The sequence below is a fragment of the Mus caroli genome, chromosome 15 (genome assembly GCF_900094665.2).
Source record: "Mus caroli chromosome 15, CAROLI_EIJ_v1.1, whole genome shotgun sequence".
Classification (NCBI taxonomy): Eukaryota; Metazoa; Chordata; class Mammalia; order Rodentia; family Muridae; genus Mus; species Mus caroli.
In genome coordinates, this window is record NC_034584.1 from 87,188,272 (window position 1) to 87,207,600 (window position 19,329).

At 43.8% G+C, this 19,329-nt stretch overlaps 2 protein-coding genes and 1 pseudogene across 10 annotated transcripts in view; 2 read left to right on the forward strand and 1 right to left on the reverse strand.

The window, feature by feature from the left end:
- Zcrb1 (zinc finger CCHC-type and RNA binding motif containing 1) overlaps nucleotides 1-3,344 on the reverse strand; it is a 13,053-nt gene extending 9,709 nt beyond the window's left edge. The window contains exons 1-3 of the mRNA XM_021182839.2: nucleotides 3,173-3,344; nucleotides 2,200-2,285; nucleotides 630-658 (exon numbers count right to left, since the gene is read on the reverse strand). Of these exons, the coding sequence (XP_021038498.1) occupies nucleotides 630-658; nucleotides 2,200-2,283 (113 nt within the window). The 5' untranslated portion in view covers nucleotides 2,284-2,285; nucleotides 3,173-3,344. The remainder of the gene's footprint in view (nucleotides 1-629; nucleotides 659-2,199; nucleotides 2,286-3,172) is intronic.
- A 21-nt stretch (nucleotides 3,345-3,365) lies between these two features.
- The window catches only part of Pphln1 (periphilin 1), a 92,500-nt gene continuing 76,536 nt past the window's right edge, over nucleotides 3,366-19,329 (forward strand). For 6 of the 9 annotated variants that reach the window (XM_029469707.1, XM_029469708.1, XM_021182842.2 and 3 more), the window contains exons 1-3: nucleotides 3,422-3,477; nucleotides 4,245-4,511; nucleotides 15,741-15,832. In XM_029469707.1, the coding sequence (XP_029325567.1) occupies nucleotides 4,442-4,511; nucleotides 15,741-15,832 (162 nt within the window). In that variant the 5' untranslated portion in view covers nucleotides 3,422-3,477; nucleotides 4,245-4,441. Of the gene's footprint in view, nucleotides 3,478-4,244; nucleotides 4,512-15,740; nucleotides 15,833-19,329 lie in introns of all 9 variants that reach the window. The other 3 variants (XM_021182847.2, XM_021182846.2, XM_021182843.2) reach the window with 3 other exon arrangements.
- Nucleotides 17,855-19,225, forward strand: LOC110310719 (annotated as a pseudogene).

The following is a 19,329-nucleotide window of genomic DNA, read 5'->3' on the forward strand; positions in this document are numbered from 1 at the left end:
AACTCACTTTGTAGACCAGGCTGGCCTCAAACTCAGAAATCCACCTGCCTCTGCCTCCCAAGTGCTGGGATTAAAGGCGTGCACCACCACGCCAGGCGTCACAGAACTTCTTAGTCAGGAGTTATGACTGGGTTCACTGTCAGTCTCTCCATAGTTTGGGGGATAGCCCATCATACACATGTCAACAGAGGTTAAGAACAGTTCAAGGGCCAACATATCAGGTGGCAAACAGGTGGCATGTCTACAGCCAGATCAGAGGTTTGGCCACAGATATTCTCTGACACGGCTTGGCAGTACTATGAGCACCAAGATAATGTCCCTCCAGTAAGACTGTCCCCTAGACATTTCCCAGGGAGCTCTACAGCACACAAGAACTAGCTGTGAGAACCTCAGGGGCTTAGAGAGTGAGAGTCTGGTTAGTAAGTCTCAGGCTCTGAGACTGTTAGCACTCAGGCTCTCAGCACTCTAAAAGCAATACTATTAAACTATTCAATCCTCATAGGACACAGTCACTTATGATTTGAAAACTGTCAAATGTTTATGTACATGGGAAAATAACTGAACTATATGTAAAAATATTAACAATAGTAGCTTTATTCAACCAAGTATTTTGTAATGTGAATACTTACTTTACAACTTTGCCATACTTGGAAAATATCTGAAATAAAAGATCACAGAATAATTTATAATTTAAAATGTCACCAAATTAAATATTCAGATTGTATTCACTGACCAGATTCTTTGTTCTATTTTATGAAAAACCCCAGCCATTAGCAGCCTATACAACCGACTTTCTAACAAATATCCCTATACGTACGGGACTGAGGAGGAGGACCACGACTTAGGGCAGCACAGCAAGACACTGATTCAACAAGCCAAAGAAACATTTTCTAAGTGACTAGAATAATACAGTTACTGGAGTTACAAGTGATATGCTTCAGTTCCTAACTCCCTCCAGGGAGTGGACGGGGGTGGGGGGACCACTCAGCATGTCTAGATCCATGGCATATATACTAGGCAGCAGCTGGACTTCTGATTTGATGGATCTGTGGGGCCAACAAACCCACCATAGCTCCAGCTAATCCTGTCCTTTTATTATCAGTGTTATCAAATAAAACCACACAGTGAGTTACACAATCCGCCATCTGAGGACAGACAGAACTCTCACTGCAGATAATGCTTTCCTATAATGGAAAACCCATCTGCAGCCAGGAGTGATGGTCTATGGCTGCAATCCTGGTTTTCAAAAGAGCAAAGCAAGAAGGTTTGAGACGAGCCCAGGCTACAAAACAAGACCTGATGCCAAAGATCAAAAACAAAGCAAAGATCCTTCTACTTCTATCGGTGGGTGCAGAACTCTCCCATCCTTAGTATTCTGGCCTCGTCTTCCTGTTACTTCTACATATAGTTGCCCATATATTGCCCAGATCTATATTCTATAGATATATACATATCTATATGCTTATAATTCTGACTATTTAATACACAGACATAACACCCCCCCCAAAGGCTTTTAGAAGATCCCATCATATGCAGTCTAATATTGAAATTGTGGGCCAGACATTTAGCAACATTGGATTCCGAGGTCCAGCAGTTTCCTATGGGATTATAGCTTTCTAACGGGTTCTCCACTGATTCCTTAGTTCATTAGGGAATCAACACAGGGTTTTGTGCATGCAAGACAAGCATCCTACCAGCTATACTTCACTTCCAGCCCCCCCAGTTACCTTTTAAATAAGGTTATTTCTTACCACTCAGTCTAAAATCTCACCTCCAAGCCTAATTCAGTATCCCTTTTCTCTTTCGTGAGATGGGGTCTAAATTGTCCAAGCTGATCTTCCTGCCTCAGCTTCCCCTGTGCTGGGGTTACAGGTGTGTGGTAACTACTCTAGGCAAGTGTTCCACCACTCAAGTACAGGCAGCAGAGGAAGGCAGATCTCTGAGTTCTATGACAGCCTGGTCTACAGAGTGAGTTCTAGGCCAGTCAGGCCTACACAGAGAAACCCTGCCTCGAAAAAAACACAGAAACAACAAAGCACTGCAAATTCTCTTTGGGAAATTAAAACAAAAAATTGAAAAATTTCCCACTAAAATTTGCAGGGGATATCAATTAAGAATTTTCCCAGGGAGCAGCATTTGCTTAAGCTCCAGCCTGTTTCTAAAGGAAGAATCCATTAGTTAGATGTACATACAACTTACCCGGTATAAATCATTGTTTGTTAGGGAGAAAGGCAGGTTGGATACATAAACAGTGCTTTTACTTGGCGCCAAGCCACCGCTCATTTCTAAAACGGAAAAAAAGGAGACATTAGGAATCTTACTCCAAGTAGAAACAAACAAGGACTATCACTGACTTAATTAGGGTAGAATTCCACAGGCTCCATTCATTTAAAGAGATTAGAGTACCAGTGTGGGTAGGGTGTGAATTACCATATTCCTTTTCTAGCAGCGGGTGCTAAGTCTTTTAGAGCTGCGGTGCGATTGAAGAGGGGTTTTAGAGAGATGGAGAAGCCACAAGGCTATTTTTAACGCCTTCTTAGGGTAAAAGCGGAAAAGATGTTTTCCAAGGATTCGCCCATCTCCGAAAGGGACACCTGTCTACCCCGCCTCTTTTGTTCTTGTTTTTAAAAAACTCCTGTATCTAAGTCTGTAATATATGGATTACTGATATAGGTAGGCCACGACGACAGAGACTCGGTTTTGTTAAGCTTGGGGTAGTTTCACATTTTGATAAAAGTTCTTTAGATTTTTAAATTTCGTGCACAACCAAATCATGAAATGACACTCTTTATTACATGGATTACGTACTTTGAATGGGACATTTTATATTTATCAATGTGCTTAGTAATCAATGTCACTGTTACAACTCTGCAAATTACAGGCGAAACGATCGCGTCGGTCCGCAGCAAGTGTTAAGAACCCCTATGAATGACAATGGACGCGGTACCCCGGAGGGCGCCCCGCTGGCCCAGTAGGAGGATTATTCAAAAAGCCTCAGGTAGCCAAAACCTGCTTGTCGCCTTTCCAGTTTCTCACTCTGAGAAATGCTAACCCCGGCTGGACGTTCCTGGGGCCGGAGCTGGGGCCAGGGTCGAGGTCGAAGCCGAGGCCGAGGCGGAGGCCCGGGCCGCGGCCGCAGGAGTCTCCTGGGTTCAGCGCCGTGGGAGCTTACCTTCGGCGAAGCGGCGAAGCGGAGAGGATGCGAGCCCGCGGCGGCTTCACCTCCGGCTGCCTTCCGCGGCGCGCAAGAGCGCGGGCGTCCGCGAACGCAGCGCGGTGCAGCGCTCCTTCCGACTCCCCCAAACCCCGACGGCCCCGGGCCGGAGGCTGGCGCGCCGGGCGACGTCACCGCGCGCGCCGGAAGTGCCTTCAGGGCGAGCGGACGTCTGGCTTCACGGGTTTCACCGGCGGCGGAGGCGGCGGCGGCAGCGACAGAGGCGGCGGCGACAGAGGTGGCGGCGCGGCAGTGGGACGTAGGTGAGCGAGTGGCTCTCCGCAGAGGCGCGAGGGGCGCATGCGGCCGGCGGGCGGGCGGGCGGACGTTTCCTGCGGCGATGGAGACGTGCTTTATTCTGGACTCCTGGTGGAACCTGAGGAGAGACTCAGTGGATGCGGGAGGAAAGCGAAGTGTGGAGGAGAGTGAGACCCAGGTTCCGCTTCTCGGCAGGAGTTTAGTAAGCAAAAGGGAATACTCAGCCAGGCAACTTCAGTGACGCCAGGTCAGTCAGGAAGCCTGGGTTTTTATTTTATTTTTTATTTTTTGGACCTAACCGACTCTGTAATAGGCACTTTGAGAGACGGACAAAAGAGTGCCAAAATAACCCACTTGCTGATGAGAATGTCAGTGTGGCCGGGGAGACAAAGCCCACGTGGGGACAGTAGTTGGAGTCACTCAGTGACCCATTCTTGAGTACTCGCACGGACAGATGTTCAGCTCCATCGTTCCGTTGTTTATTACTATTTTTTCCTTTCTGAAAATATGGAATGGGTACGCACTGATTATTTTTTGTTTTTCGAGACAGGGTTTTTCTGTATAGCCCTGGCTGTCCTGGAACTCGCTCTGTAGACCAGGCTGGCCTCGAACTCAGAGATCCCGCCTGCCTCTGCCTCCAGAGTGCTGGGATTAAAGGCGTGCACCATCACCTCTCGGCTACACTGATTATTCTTTAAGAGCTCGTCGTTTCTACAGAGAAATCCGAATGCTTTTTTTGCCCGGTAGTTTAAACTTAACTTCTACCCACCAGCACGTACAGACCAGGCCTGTAACTACTCCCTGGGAACCTGCGTGTCAGCAGCCCGGAGCCCAGAGCCTGTCGTGGAGCCTGCACAATCAATCCTGACTGAAGCGGAGGGACGAAGTGCAATCCACCCAGGGCGCCGCTGAGTTTTGAGAGGCATTAATTCCTTGGCGTCCACCAAGGGACCACTGGGACTAATTCTCATGGCAAACTTGTGGCCAGCCCAAACTCCCAAGCTTCACATCCCGGTTGTGCTTGGTTACCGCCCACGATGTAAGCCCCCTTTGGTCTTCTAATTGTTTGAGCATTAACTCTTCGCGCTGTTTCGTGCTTCCTCTCGATTTGGGGGTACCACTGCTTCTCCTTCCTTAGTTCACCCCTGAGCGCATTGCCTGTGCTCCTGGAATCGTATTTTGTCTGCTTAGCAAGCACTTACTTATTAGCCTTGTTTTGAAACTGTCTTGCGTTTTCTGACTCTTTAACGAAGCTGTGGCTTTTGCCTTTAAATTGAACTTTTTTTTTTTCCTGACGTCTGGGTTTTAAGATTGGGTGTTGCTCCATCTGTATCGAATTGCAGATTATTCTTTAAGAAGAATTGCATTTCCTTAATTTCTTTTTCTTTCAGTTTTTGTTCTCATTTTTCCTTTTGGTCCTATGATTTCCCTGCCTTCTACCTCTTTCTATTAATATAACTCCCCCCCCCCCCCAAGCAGGGCCTAGAACTGGTGATTCTCTTGTTTTGCCTCAGCCCTCCTATGTTCTGATTACTGGCCTTCCTCCGGCTTAGCCCAGCTCTTATTTTTGAGTAGTCTTTCCCTAAAGTTAGGTTCTTCTAAGTCCCCTCCAGCAGGAGCCAATTGCTTCCTGATTGTGTCTTTCATCTTGATATTTAAATTAAACGCTGAGGGTGGGAGTGTTCGTTTTGCTTATCCTTGGAATGCTGCTGTTTGCTGTTTTAGAGGTTTAGGTAGATAGTGAGTGAGTGGCAGGATCTGGTCACACATGGGTGGTTTGTGTGGAGTGATTTCAATGTTGCTAGGTCATGCAGTCTATTCAAGAAATAGTTCAAATACAGCACCCCCCCCCCATGAATTGTCTCAAATTAAACAGAGATCTGCCCGCTTCTGCTTAAAGGTGATTAAAGGTGTGTACTATACCCACTCAAATACTACTAACCCTTCCCTTCCCTCCCATATCTCAGCCTTTTCTCTGCGTAGCATCTGGCTGTCCTAGAACTCATTTTGTAGACCAGGCTGGCCTTAAAGTCAGAGATCCAACTGCCTCTGCCTCCCAGGTGTTGAGACTAAAGGTTTATATTAGTCAAACACCTGGTTTATATTTCAGATTTTTAAGTGTTTTTTTTCAGATAAAAGTCACACGTTGCCTATTAATTACTAATTTTAGATCTTTTAGGTGTTGGGACAGTCTGGTGATGTGTTTTTAGAGAGTAACAGCTTTGTGAACTGAGCCATGGGTATGGATGGAAATTGGAAGAGAATAGGAAGACTTTGGAGAAATCCAGGCTAGCCAGTGCGGGGCTTGCTACCCAGGTAATGCTTTTTGCCTGGAATAGGTTAAGTGAGACAATTACCAGAGACTGTGGAGGGTAGGACTTAGGATTTCTACGATTCTTGATTAAGGAAGTCACTCATCAGGAATACACACTGGCGACTGCTTGATTCTTCGTATTCTGTGAGATGGAGGGTGAGGCAGGGAAAGCACGCTCATCAGATAAGATCTTAAGTTCTACCAATGTAAAGGTTTGGATTCATAAATACTAAAACACAGGAAAATGTCTGGCATTGTCTGCTCATATAATTTTATCACATGCAATGGACAGTCAAACTTCCTCAGTATGTAGTGCAATACATTGGGGCTCATAAAAGAAACAATTTAAGCATGTTGTTGACATGAAAATACCTCCTTGTGGATTAGCATTTATTCTGGAGCCAAGTGGTAGTTAGTGTGGTCTGGAAACACAGATTCCAGGTACTGCAAATAATTCCATGTCCTAATACGGCAACAGTTTTCCTGAAGGCTTTGTTTGTTGTTGTTGTTGTTTTTTCTTTCTCGACAGGGTTTCTCTGTGTAGCCCTGGATGGCCTGGAACTCACTCTGTAGACCAGGCTGGCCTCGAACTCAGAAATCCGCCTGCCTCTGCCTCCCGAGTGCTGGGATTAAAGGCGTGCACCACCATGCCCGGCTCGTGAAGTTTTTATAGTAACAGCAAAGTCAGTCATAATCGGAGGCATTTTAAACTAAGTTGTTAGAAACATCAGGTAGCTAGGCTCATTGCAGCCAAGCTGGAGAGCTCAGCTATTGTCTTTAGCTTGGTATCTGACAGCACTCTGAGCCTTTTGGTTGGTGGAAGCCAGTGGTATACCTTTGAAATGGTTCCTGTTAGTCACAAGGCTGTTGGATCAAACACAGATAGGAAAGGAATGTCTTATTAGAGGGCTAAGATAGCCTGTAGTAAGTTGTAATTGGGCCTCAGGGCTTTGACATTCCGACTACACCCAGCTGTACTTTAATAGATTAATCAGCATTTCTGGAGGTTCAGTGTGACTAGAATTCTTTCATTCCCTGTTGCACGTGTTACATTTGTGAGTGTGAAGGCCACATATTGTTTATTAAGTATTAGTAATGACTCCGGTCATTCCTTTGTAGGATCTGACTTAGGTGGGGCTGAGTAGTATGTAGGAGAGCAGACTTGAGGGGCAATAGCTCTGACAGCCATGAAGGAATGAACTCTGATTGGTCGGTCTTCAGACTCTGCTAGCTGTTAGGATCCCAGCCTGACTCTTCATTTACCGTTCCTCTGAATGTGATGTAACATGACATCACAGTTATGATGGAGTAATATGCCCAAGATTATAATCGAGAACAGTTCACATAATGTAGGTGGTGGGTGAGGGGAAATGTAGTTTAAACCAGCTGAAATTACATTGTTTTAAAACTAGATTAACTTTGTCTTGTAATTACGTCAGATCCTACATATGCACCATGAATTAGTTTCATTTTTCCTTTGTTATGTAATCAAATTATTCTCTTAATTCTGGTGCGTTGGTTTATTTGATTCTTTATAACCTCGTGTGGAATGGTTAGAGCTAATTCTTTGTAAAGTTGGCCTTTGGTATCTAGACTATTTTTTTTTTTTAAGATTTTTTTTATTTATTTATTATATGTAAGTACACTGTAGCTGTCTTCAGACACTCCAGAAGAGGGTGCCAGATCTTGTTACGGATGGTTGTGAGCCACCATGTGGTTGCTGGGATTTGAACTCTGGACCTTTGGAAGAGCAGTTGGGTGCTCTTACCCACTGAGCCATCTCACCAGCCCGGTATCTAGACTATTATAACTTACTGTTCTTTAAGTCTGGCATGCTGCAAAAGTATTGGCACTATTTTTTTTTAAGTCTGTTTACTTTATTCATAAAAGTACCCTGTAGCTGTTTTCAGACACACTAGAAGAAGGCGTCAGATCCTATCACAGATGGCGGTGAGCCACCATGTGGTTGCTAGGGAATTGTATTCTAGGGCCTCTCTAAGGGCAGTCCATCTGGAATGGCGCTCTTCGACACTGAACCATCTCTCTACCCCAAGTTCTCTCTCTTAGTTGTAGAAAGTAACTTGCTTTGCTTTATCACCTTGGTAGTAAGCAGGTTTTAGTTTGGGGAAATAAAGTTGTATTACAGAATAAATCAGATAAAACAGTATTGTATTCTTTTAGACCAGATGCTTTTAGGGTGGTATTTTTTAAAGTTTTTCGTAGTATTTTAAGTTTTAACAAAATTGACCATATGGTGGGACACACCTTTAATCCTAGCACTCTGGAAGCAGAAGCAGGCAGGTCTGAGTGTGAGGCTAGACTGATACTTTTATCTTATTAACTAGTCAGAAAGGGAACTTAGAATCATTCTGATACTCTTTATATTTTAACTTTCCATCTTTTAATTACATTTTATTTGTGTGTATGAGGAAGTCAAGGGTAATTTTAAAAAGTTGCTTCTCTCTGTTATATATATATATATATATATATATATATATATATATATATCTGTGCCTTTGGGGATGGGACTCGGCTCACTAGTTTGGTAGCAAGTGCCTTTACTTGATGAGCTAGCTCACCTCTGAACTTCATGAGTAAAATATGAATTAAAGTGAGTTCCAGGACAGCCAGGGCTACACAGAGAAACCTTGTCTCGAAAAACTGAAAACAAACAAAAGTAACAAATATCTTTAATCCTGGGTAGTTGTATTATAGGACACTTAAAGTATAAATACCATGTAATTTCACTCAACATACAGTATCCCAACCTCCTTTATCACTGATGCTCTAATCAATGAGCCTTTTAGAGGCCCAGTGTAACTTTTTATTTACACTATTTAAAGCATTTGTTTATTAAAGATTTTATTGTTTTATGTGTATGGGTATTTTGCATATACTTACACATATACATGTTCATGTACATGTACATATACATACACCTGGTGCTCACAGAAGTCATAAGGCATCAATCGGCTCCTGGGACTGGGGCAATATAATGTTAACTACCATGTGGGTGCTGGGAACCAAACCTGCGTCCTTTACAAGAGCAAAAATAATGCTCTTACTGGAAGCTGGCTTTAAACAAGTATCTCCTGCCTCTGCTTCTAGAGTTCTTGGATTACAGACACGCACTGCCACACCTGGCCTAACATGTATAAAATGACTGGCAATAGTAAGAGTGAAGGACTTTAAAGGTGCTAAGTTGCGGGAGTTCGGGGATGTGCATAATGAGACCCAAGCCAACCAGGGCTACTTAGTGAAACACTCAAACTGCTGCCCCTTTATTCCTAACCTATGTAATTTGTTATGAAAGCCATCCATGTTCTTCTTGCTCCTGCCTTCTTTAACTTTATAAGAGGTCCTTCTTCCCCTTTTGTTCCCAGGGTTAAAAGCCTTGTTTAGATGTCCTGGAACCCGTTCTCTCTGCTTGCTTGCTTGCTTCTTATGTGATAGTTGGAAGGGGTTGGGATGGGACTCCAGGTCAACTCTGGAATTTCAGGTTTTGAAAGCTTCAGGGTTTTTATGTAGGAGTGGGAGATTGTATCTCTATCATTAGGATAGTGTGGATAAAGGGTTTAAATGTCTTGAAAATGTGTTACCCAAAATTATTTCATTTAGGGGAGAGCAAATGAAAGTTTGCTAGCTACCTGCCTCGGTGGGTTTATTTACTGTTGTGTTGTGGTCTCCTTTGTCAGGCCTTTCAGAATCTCTCCTAATGCTTTGCCCTTTTCCTGGAGGCATCACTCAGGATTCTAGTTAATCAACTAGGCTTTTTGGTTTTGATTTTTGTTTTAGCTTTCTTAAAAGTTTTGTCACATAGCATACTCTTTTTTATACTAGCTCTCACTTTGGAGTCCTAGTTGGACTCATTCACAGAGCTGAGATTCCAGGGGACCTCCCCCATGCCCACCCACAGCCACACCCACACCACCCACACAGAGCATACTCTTGAGTGCCAAGTAACCCACAGTTCTAGTTGGGATTTTGGTGCTTTGACTGTTTAGTTGAGATCAGTGCAGTTTTTTTCAAAGACTTAAAGTTTGTTCTAGAAAGTGATTTGTGGTTTACTTGTTTGACATTGGAAACATTTTCTGCTAGAAGCATGACAGTGTTTAGCTTCAGGTCAGCCCTTAAAATCTCCTGAGTGCTTCAGTGTTGATTTCAGGAGTAGACTTGCTTCTCTTTAATCTGTTGATCTTGGCCTGAGATGACCTTAAGATCAGAAAGCAGTTAACTCTTCCCAAGGGCATTTTGGAGACTTTGAAAAGGTAGGACCTGGATAGTGTGGTTTCTTAAAATTCTTGGATAGTGCTGGTGTCTGACAATTGAAATTCACTTGGGGATGCTGGATTTAAAGGTTTCTTACGTGTATTTTGTGTTAAAAGTGAAGTGGAATTGATGGCTTTAAAAAGCGTGGCTAGGGGGCTGGCAAGATGACTCAGTGGTTAAGAGCGCCGACTGCTCTTCCGAAGGTCCCGAGTTCAAATCCCAGCAACCACATGGTGGCTCACAACCATCCGTAACGAAATATGATGCCCTTTTCTGGAGTATCTGAGGACAGCTACAATGTACTTACATATAATAAATAAATAAATATTTTTTAAAAAAAGCGTGGCTAGAATCATAACTGTCTCATAAGTTTTCTGAACAATTCAAGGTGCCAACTCCTAGTATTTAGACTCCTGGGAGTCATGTGAACCACTTGTTAATTGTTGATATAAAATACTTTTCCTCTGCTAAGGCAGAGGAGCAATGTAGGCATTTAATCATTGTTTTGCCCCGGGAGGACGTGGAGGAAGAAGGAAAGAGAGCCAACAGGATGTGGGGCTGTCTAGTAGTCCTGTAGTACAGTGCTTTAAAGGGCGCAGAGAACGACTAGCTTCCTTCCTTGGGAAAATAGAAGGTTGGCATTTGGGCTGAGTCTTGAACATAAACTGATGGTACAGAGATTCTTGTGCTTTGTTGAAGAGTAGAAGTTAAGGCATGACCAGGGTTGAGTTTTATTAGTTAAGTTTCTGATCTGACTCTTTGGGTATCTGCCTCATGGGCTTCACTGATCAAAACAGAGAAGACAGGAGTGAGATGAGTCTCTGTGAGGCGGGTAACAGGAAATTTGGTTGGATTACTGATCACATTCTTTGTGCAGATTGTTGACCCTAATGAACATCATAGTGGTTCTACCTCCTGTTTCTAGAATAGTGATGTGATATCTTTCTTAGGGTTACTATTGCAGTGATAGAATACTGCAAATGAGCCAGGTGGTGGTGGCGCACACCTTTAGTCCGCGCGCTTGAGAGGCAGAGGCAGGCAGATTTCTGAGTTCCAGGACAGCCTGGTCTACATACAGAGTGAGTTCCAGGACAGCCAGGGCTACACAGAGAAACCCTGTCTCAAATCCTCCCCCCCCACAAACAAACAAACAAACTTGCAAATGACCAAAGCATTGGGGGTGGGGGTTAATTTAACTTGCCCTCCCCCATCACTCTTTATCACTGAAGGAAATCAGGACTGGAGCTCAAGCAGGGAGGGACCTGGAGAGAGGAGCTGATGCAGAGACCACGGAGGGGTGCTGCTTCCTGGCTTGCTACCTAGGACTTGCTCAGCTTCCTTTCTTTCTTTTTCCTTTCTTTCCTTTCTTTCTTTTTTCCCCAGACAGGGTTTCTCTGTATAGTCCTGGCTGTCCTGGAACTCACTCTGTAGACCAGGCTGGCCTCGAACTCAGAAATCCGCCTGCCTCTGCCTCCCGAGTGCTGGGATTAAAGGTGTGAGCCACCACGCCTGGCTCGGCTTGCTTGATCTTATGGAGACTTCAGCAGTAGTAAGAAAGATGGTAATGTGCATTGCATGTAAGCCACACCATACTTGATGATTAGTACTGTGAAGAAACCAAGCCTGCAGGATATGTTGGAGTGACATTAAAATCCTCAGGTGAAAGCAGAGGGAGTTACCGAGATGTCTGGAGAGCATCCACGGGAGCTGCCAATGCAGGTGCCTAGTGCTCATCCAGAGTGTGAGCTTCAGTGGGACTGGGCTCTTCATTGCCTCTGTTGGCCGACACAATATCTAGGTGAGAGTATACCATGAAAGGACTATTCAGGGAGAGGTGAGAAAGCTTGAAGGGGACTGGAAACTGTCTAGATCATAATGCAAGTTACTCGATTTCCTAAACTGTGGGACAAGCAATTTGGATAACATGGAAAGGATTGTATCATTTTGATTTTGCATTGAAAATCCTTGGGTCTGGTTGGACACAAGGTCGTTAACTGAGTTTGTTTTATCAGATTCCTATCACTTTCATTAACAATGCCAGTTCTCAGTCACAGCTCTCAGTGACTATATTCCTTATATCCTGGATTGATTATTGCATAAGAGTTAGCTTATTACATTTTGGAATCAATTATTGGCACACTTCTAAAAGAAGTTTTCACTTTTCACATTGAATTGTAATTCTGCTCTCTTGTGATGCAGAGAATTATTCTAGAGTACTTTTAAACATTAATTTTTTTCTTTTTTTCTTTTTTTGTGTGTGTATATGTGTTAAATGTATATGCTTGTGCATGCAAAGGCTAAGGGAATGTGTCCTTCTCTTACCCTCCAGCCTGTCCCTTTCACACAGGTCTCCTACTTACTGAACATGGAGGTCATTCAATGACCCTCATGTCTGTCCCCTCAGATACTGGTGCTACAGGTTGAGTCACAGTGGGCTGTTGTCTTTTTTTTTTTTAAGATTACTTATTTTTATGTATATGAGTACACTGTTGCTGTCTTCAAACACAGCAGAAGAGGGCATCAGATCCTATTACAGATGGTTGTGAGCCACCATGTGGTTGCTGGGATTTGAACTCAGGACCTATGGTAGAGCAAGTCAGTGCTCTTAACTGCTGAGCCATCTCTCCAGCCACCCCCCACTTTTTTTTTTTTTTTTTTTTACTATTTTATTGGGTTTTTATATCTCTACCTTCCTTCCAGCCCTTATTCCACACCTAGTCCCTTTCAACCCCCCAACACTAGATAGGAAAGAAAGTGGGTAGAGGGGAAAGGAGCCATAGAACTCTTTAGGCTTCTTCCTGCTGATAATGGTTGTCGGGTTCCTTGGGTAAGTCCAATCTTGATAGGCTATCTCCAAGTTCTCGATTCTTTGCTCATGACCACTTGATAAAGTGTAACAACAGTAACCGGGGAGCATGGAGGGGGAGCAGCAACTGCTGCCTTCTTCGGAGCACCCTGGCTCTCTTGGGGCCCTGACATTTATACCTGCTCCACAGTCCCCAGAATTAAACTATTTGCAGCTGGCAAAAATCAGGTCCCTCCTAGAGCACTAGAAAATCATAGTTAACAGCCGTGGACAATCCATACTTGGGACTAAAGCACAAACATTCATATAACTGGGGTTTAAAAAAATTCTCACCCATAGTGGGCATCCATGTGGGTGGTAGGATTGAGTGAAGTGAGCTTTCAGCCACTGAGCCACCCCTTCTTAGGCCCTGGAGTACTTTGAGACTCCAGTAATGGGAGGGAATAGCTTAGTCATGAGGCAGTGTCATTGATTGGTTGTGGGATAGATTGATTTCTTAAACCCAAATAATGTCATAAGCAACACATGCTGTGAATCAAAAGATTATTGTGCTTAAGAATGCTTCTAAATGACTTTGAAAATTGCAGGGTACTATTTGAATTGAAAGCAATTTTAGCATATTTTCTATAGTGCTTTAATCATCCTCTTTTAGTGCCTGCTTCTTTTTGTGATAATTTAATTCAAGATCCATCTTGAACAAGGAATATAGCTGAGTTGCATGTATGAAATGGCAGTGTCAACTTGAACTTAAAAAAAAAAGGCAACCTAAGCCCAGGCGCCAGCTTGATTAGAGATCCCTATTTTATAGTTCACGGTGCTTTGACTGGTCTTACAGTGATTCTAATATTTGAGGTAACTTATCTTCCAGACTGGATCAGGAACAACCTGGAAATATGGTCTCCATTCTGCAGGCTGGTAGTGTCACTTCCTGGAAGGTCTGTGCTGCACCTAAGAGCACAGTCTTTGTAGAGAGTACTCTGTTAGCCTCTGGGTTTCATGTGAAGTGCGAAGACTTCCAGTACTTGCACGCCCATTCCCACACCCTGCTTAGCTGTGGTTACTGTTGCTGTGATGAAACATCATGACCAAAAGCAAGTTGGGGAGGAAAGGGTTTATTTGGCTTACACTTCCACATTGTAGTCTATCACTGTAGTTCATCAATGAAGAAAGTTGGGAACCTGGAGGCAGGAGCTGCTGCAGAGGCCGTGGAGGGGTGCTGCTTACTGGCTTGCTCCCCATGGATAGCTCAGCCTGCTTCCCTATAGAACCCAGGACCAACAAACAGCCCAGGGATGTCCCCACCCACAATGGTCTGGGGCCTCCCATATTGATCACTAGGAAATGGGTTCTATGGGGGTATTTTCTCAATTGAAGTTCTCTGCTTTCAGATAATTCTGGCTTGTGTCAACTTGACATAAAGCTAGCCAACCTGTACTCTTGCCCTTTTTGAGATCTTTTTGAGATAGCGTCTCTTGCTAATGTTGACTAGACTGTCCTTGAACTTTTGAGGTCAAGCAGTCCTCCCGTGTAGACAAGACAAGCCTGTAACCCAGGGCCCACTTTAGGTTTTTTAATCCTTGTCAGATTCAATCCTTTCTTACAACTGGTCCCCGTATTCCTCCTCCTCCTCCCCTTCTTCCTCCTTCTCTTCTTCTTTTTCATTTTACATTGTCATGCTTAATTATTCATTTAGGGTCTCATATAGTCTAAGCTGGCCTGGAAACTTTTTCCCTCTCCCTCCTTCGCCCTCTCCCTCACTTCTCTTCCTGTTTCAAGACAGGGTTTCTCTGTGTAGCTCTGGCTGTCCTAGAACTCATCCTGTAGACCAGGCTGGCCTCAGACTCAATAGATCTTTCTACCTCTGCCTCCTGAGTGCTGAGATTTAAGGCATGTCACACCACCAACCAACTCATCTGATTATTTTTTTTCTGGCCCCGTTCCATCCATTTTTATTTCATATATGTGGGTACACTGTCACTGTCTTCACACATACCAGAAGACACCATTGGATGCCCATTACAGATGGCTGTGAGCCACCATGTGTTTGCTGGGAATTGAACTCAGGACCTCCAGAAGAGCAGTTGGTGCTCTTACCCACTGAGCCATCTCTCCAGCCCCTCATCAGATTTTAAATATCTATATTCAGAACATCTTTTGAAGATTGTACACTACTATAACTCACCACTCAGGAGGGTTAGGTTGTTTAAGACCAGAAAAACCTAACCAAAACCAGAGGGCTTGAGATGGCCTGGTCAGCAAAGCCACTTCACGAAGACTGATGCCCTGAATTTGAACACTGGTACCCCATGACAGATTGACAATTTCCTGCACTGTCCTCTGACTTTGACACACATGCTGAGATATGGATGTGCATGCAAGCCTGCCTACACGTGATATATACATATGCAAATACATTAATACAGAATTTAAACTGTAAACAAAGTCAAACTGCAGCATTGCATGCTGGGATATACCTGTAATCCTAGTACCCCTGAAGGCTGAGACAAGACTGCATTTCCAGGCCAGCTTTGGCTGTTTCCCAGATTTAGGTCAACCTTGATTGGAGTAGGCGTGTTGGCCTGCTCTTCAAACTGTTCATCAAAGCCTATCTTTCCTAATTTAAAATGGGTTGACAATGAGGAAACTGTGCTTTATAGGATGTTGGGTGGAAAAGTTTTACTGAACTTTTAAATACCATTTGAACTAGAAGGAAGGTAGGACCTCATAAGTGCAGGTATACGTATTTATAAGTCTAGTTGAGGGACACATTGCCCTCCTCCCTCCTCTATCACCTTCCTGGGTGTCTTGGCAGGCATTTGCTTCTTTATTGTCTCTTCCTTGCTGACAAAGAGAACCCAGAATTGTTTGTTTCTTTTTAGTGGCTTCCACAAGAGATGAAATGTGGTCTGAGGGACGCTATGACTACGACCGACTTCCGAGAGAACGAGTGCCTCCCCGGAGCCATCCCAGTGTAAGTTTCGGCTGCGTGGAGGAGAGCTCACTGTGCCTTCTTCCAGCTTCTTCCAGTATCAGTTTGCCAGCCTAGCTGGAAATACAGAGCAAACTCAGCTCTTAGAAGCCAGAAAATACACAGCAATTTATTTAAGTAAAACGCAAAATCTGTGTTTTATACTTAAGTTTCTAGGAAAAAGAATTTAAACTGAATTTAGTTGGTGGAGGAAAATTTTTGTTAATATTCTAACATGCAATAGCAAAGAACTGTTGAACATCTGCTTCTCCTTGTGGCTGCCATTACTTTGTCACCTTAATGTTTAAAAATTGAGCCTGGCATGGTGGCACTTGGGAGGCAGGGGCAGGTGGGTCTCTGAATTCAAGGCAAGCCTGGTCTGCATAGCAAGTTCTAGTCCAGCCTACAACAACAAAAGTTATATTAAAATTTAAAAGTTATGAATTAGTATGACAGTCATTTTGCCGGAGTCTTTCTGGGGCAGAAGCATGTGGAGATCCTAGTTAGCACTTCTTGTTTGCCTGTGCCTAGTCAGGCAGGCAGCCTCCAGGTGAGAAAAATGCCGGCAGCTCAAGGGACAATAATTCGGAGAGTTGGGGCTTCTGAGCCAGACTCTAAATGCTCTTGGTAACTTTATTTACTAACCCTGGAGCTGTATCTAGTCCTGTATGTAGCAGAGGCTCAGCATTTACTAAGGGGCTGGAGCTATTATTCTCCCTGGAGTTGTACATGGAGAACTACGTACGGGAGGTTTGGAGGTCAAGAAGCCCATAATCTTCCGCACAGACTCATCCTGAACATTGGGTGGATGTCTTTTTTTTTTTTNTTCGAGACAGGGTTTCTCTGTATAGCCCTGGCTGTCCTGGAACTCACTTTGTAGACCAGGCTGGCCTCGAACTCAGAAATCCGCCTGCCTCTGCCTCCAGAGTGCTGGGATTAAAGGCGTGCGCCACCACACCCGGCGCTGGATGTCTTATCTACCACAAAAGTCATAAATATTTGTTTATCCGTCAAGAATTTTTTATGTATAGTGTTAAGGATTTGTGTGTGTGGTGGTATTAGTGAGGGTTGAATCCAGGGTTTTTCCCACGCTGGGCAAGTACTTGACCACTGATCCACCGACCACCTCCCTTTTGTTTCATTTCTTATTTTGAGACAAAGACTTACTAAATTAAATTACCTACTTTTATCTTAAACTCACTCTGAGACCTACTTGTCCTTGTGATCCTTCTGCCTCAGCCTTTCACGTAGCTTATAGGACTGCGCAACCAGGCCTAGCTGGCAGTATATTACTTGATCCTATCCCTCACTTGGATGAGCAGGGTCATCTTCAAGGTTGGCATTCAGTGGCCTGAATTATAGCTCATGTTGAGATTGATAGAAAATGATTTAAGGTAGAAAGGAAAACAAACAAACAAACAAACAAGCAAACCCATTAAATTAGGAAGGGCCTACTCAGTACTTATCATAGGTCCTTGCTTTCCTAGTTGTTTGAGAGTCTATTTCTAATTATTTCTTTAACTTGAAAAATTATTTTATGACTTGCATAGGATTAGGATTAAAAAATAATGCATGTTAAGTGTCATATAGCTGTGGGATACTTTCCAAACATTGTTTATTAAAGGTTTATTTATTTATTTATTTTTTCAAACTTTACTTTTTTGTTTTATGTATGAGTACACTGTAGCTGTCTTCAGACACACCAGAAGAGGACATCGGATCCTACTACAGATGGTTGTGAGCCACCATGTGGTTGCTGGGAATTGAACTCAGGACCTCTGGAAGAGCAGTCAGTGTTCTTAACCGCTGAGCCATCTCTCCAGCCCCCCAAAATGTTTCCCACCAAGAATATATCTCTTGAAAAGAAATTTTATTTGACCAGCTGGGCATTGATCTGAAAGATTTGTGTGTGTGTGTGTGTGTGTGTGTGTGTGTGTGTTTTAACTGAGTAGCTTAATTTATGGATGTGAAAAGCAGATTGTATTGACTTAAGATTGCGAGGTGCATGACTGGCCCAGGCTGATATTGAAGAGTCTGACTCAGGATCATTGAGGTAATGTAGAGTGAAATGACCTCATCCAGAAGAGAGAACTGAGAGAACTCTATATAGCCAGAGGTCAAACTTCAGATGCTTCTGCTACCTCCAGTCCAGAGCTGGGATTCCAGAGCTGCAGGTAAAACCTGCCTGCTCATCAGTTACCCGACCAATGCATTTCCTGAAGAGTACATCCCCACCGTCTTTGACAACTAGTCTGCCAATGTTATGGGAGATGGAAAACCAGTGAATCTGGGCCCATGGGACACAGCTGGACAAGAAGATTGTGACAGATTGCGTCCCCTCTCCTACCTGCAAACAGACGTGTTCTTAATTTGCTTTTCCCTTGTGAGTCCTGCATCATTTGAAAATGTCCGTGCAAAGTGGTCTCCTGAAGTGTGACACCACTGTCCCAATACTCCTACCATCCTCGTGGGGACGAAGCTTGATCTTAGGGATGATAAGGACACAGTTGAGAAGCTGAAGGAGAAGAAGCTGACCCCCATCACCTACCCGCAGGGGCTAGCCATGGCGAAAGAGATGGGTGCTGTCAAATACCTGGAGTGCTCAGCTCTTAGACAGCGAGGACTCAAGACAGTGTTTGACGAAGCTATCCGAGCGGTTCTCTGTCCCCCTCCTGTCAAGAAGAGGAAGAGAAAATGCCTGCTGTTGTAAATGTCGGAGCCCCTCGTTCTCGTTCCTGTCTTGGAACCTTTGTACACTTTGCTCAAAAATCAGCAGAGCCTTCGCATTTGATGCCAAGTTTTTGTTACAGATTAATTTTTCCATAAAACCATTTTGAACCAATGAACCAGTCAATAATTTTAAAGTTCTGTTTTAAATGTAAGAATTCCAACTTACAGTCTATTAAAATTCAGCCCTAAAATGATAAAGCCTTCTTAAAGCCTTATTTTTAAAATCCCCTATTCTTGCTCAGATTAAGAATTGCCAAAATACCTTCTGAACTAAGTTGCGTTGTGCTGAGAACACCTAAGCACTAAACTCTCTTGAGAGACTTCTGTTGCTAAGACGACTGCAGCTTCTGGAGCCAGGGGCACAGACCCTTCCATAGTTCCCAGACCGTGTGACACAGCACAGCCTCCTTAATGACACGTTGCCATGTAGCGCACCTGTAACTTATCAGCCCATGTTCATTACGTAACTTTGTACCGTACGTCACAGTGATGAGTGTGACAGCTCAGCTCTTTGATTTCATAGTGAGTTTTCTAAAAGACCAGCCGACTAGCTTTTGCAGACTTAGAACAGAACTCTGGTTCCTGTGTTGCCTCTAATGAAGTATTCTGTTCCTAGTTGTGGGTGTGCTGGGTGGAGTGTGAAACACGACATGATCAAAGGAGACAGACAGACAGTATTTTGACTAATATGAAGTAGAGATTACTTTACACTACATTGTACATGGAGTAATTCAACTGAATAAAAGTGTCACGGGTAAAAAAAAGAAGAG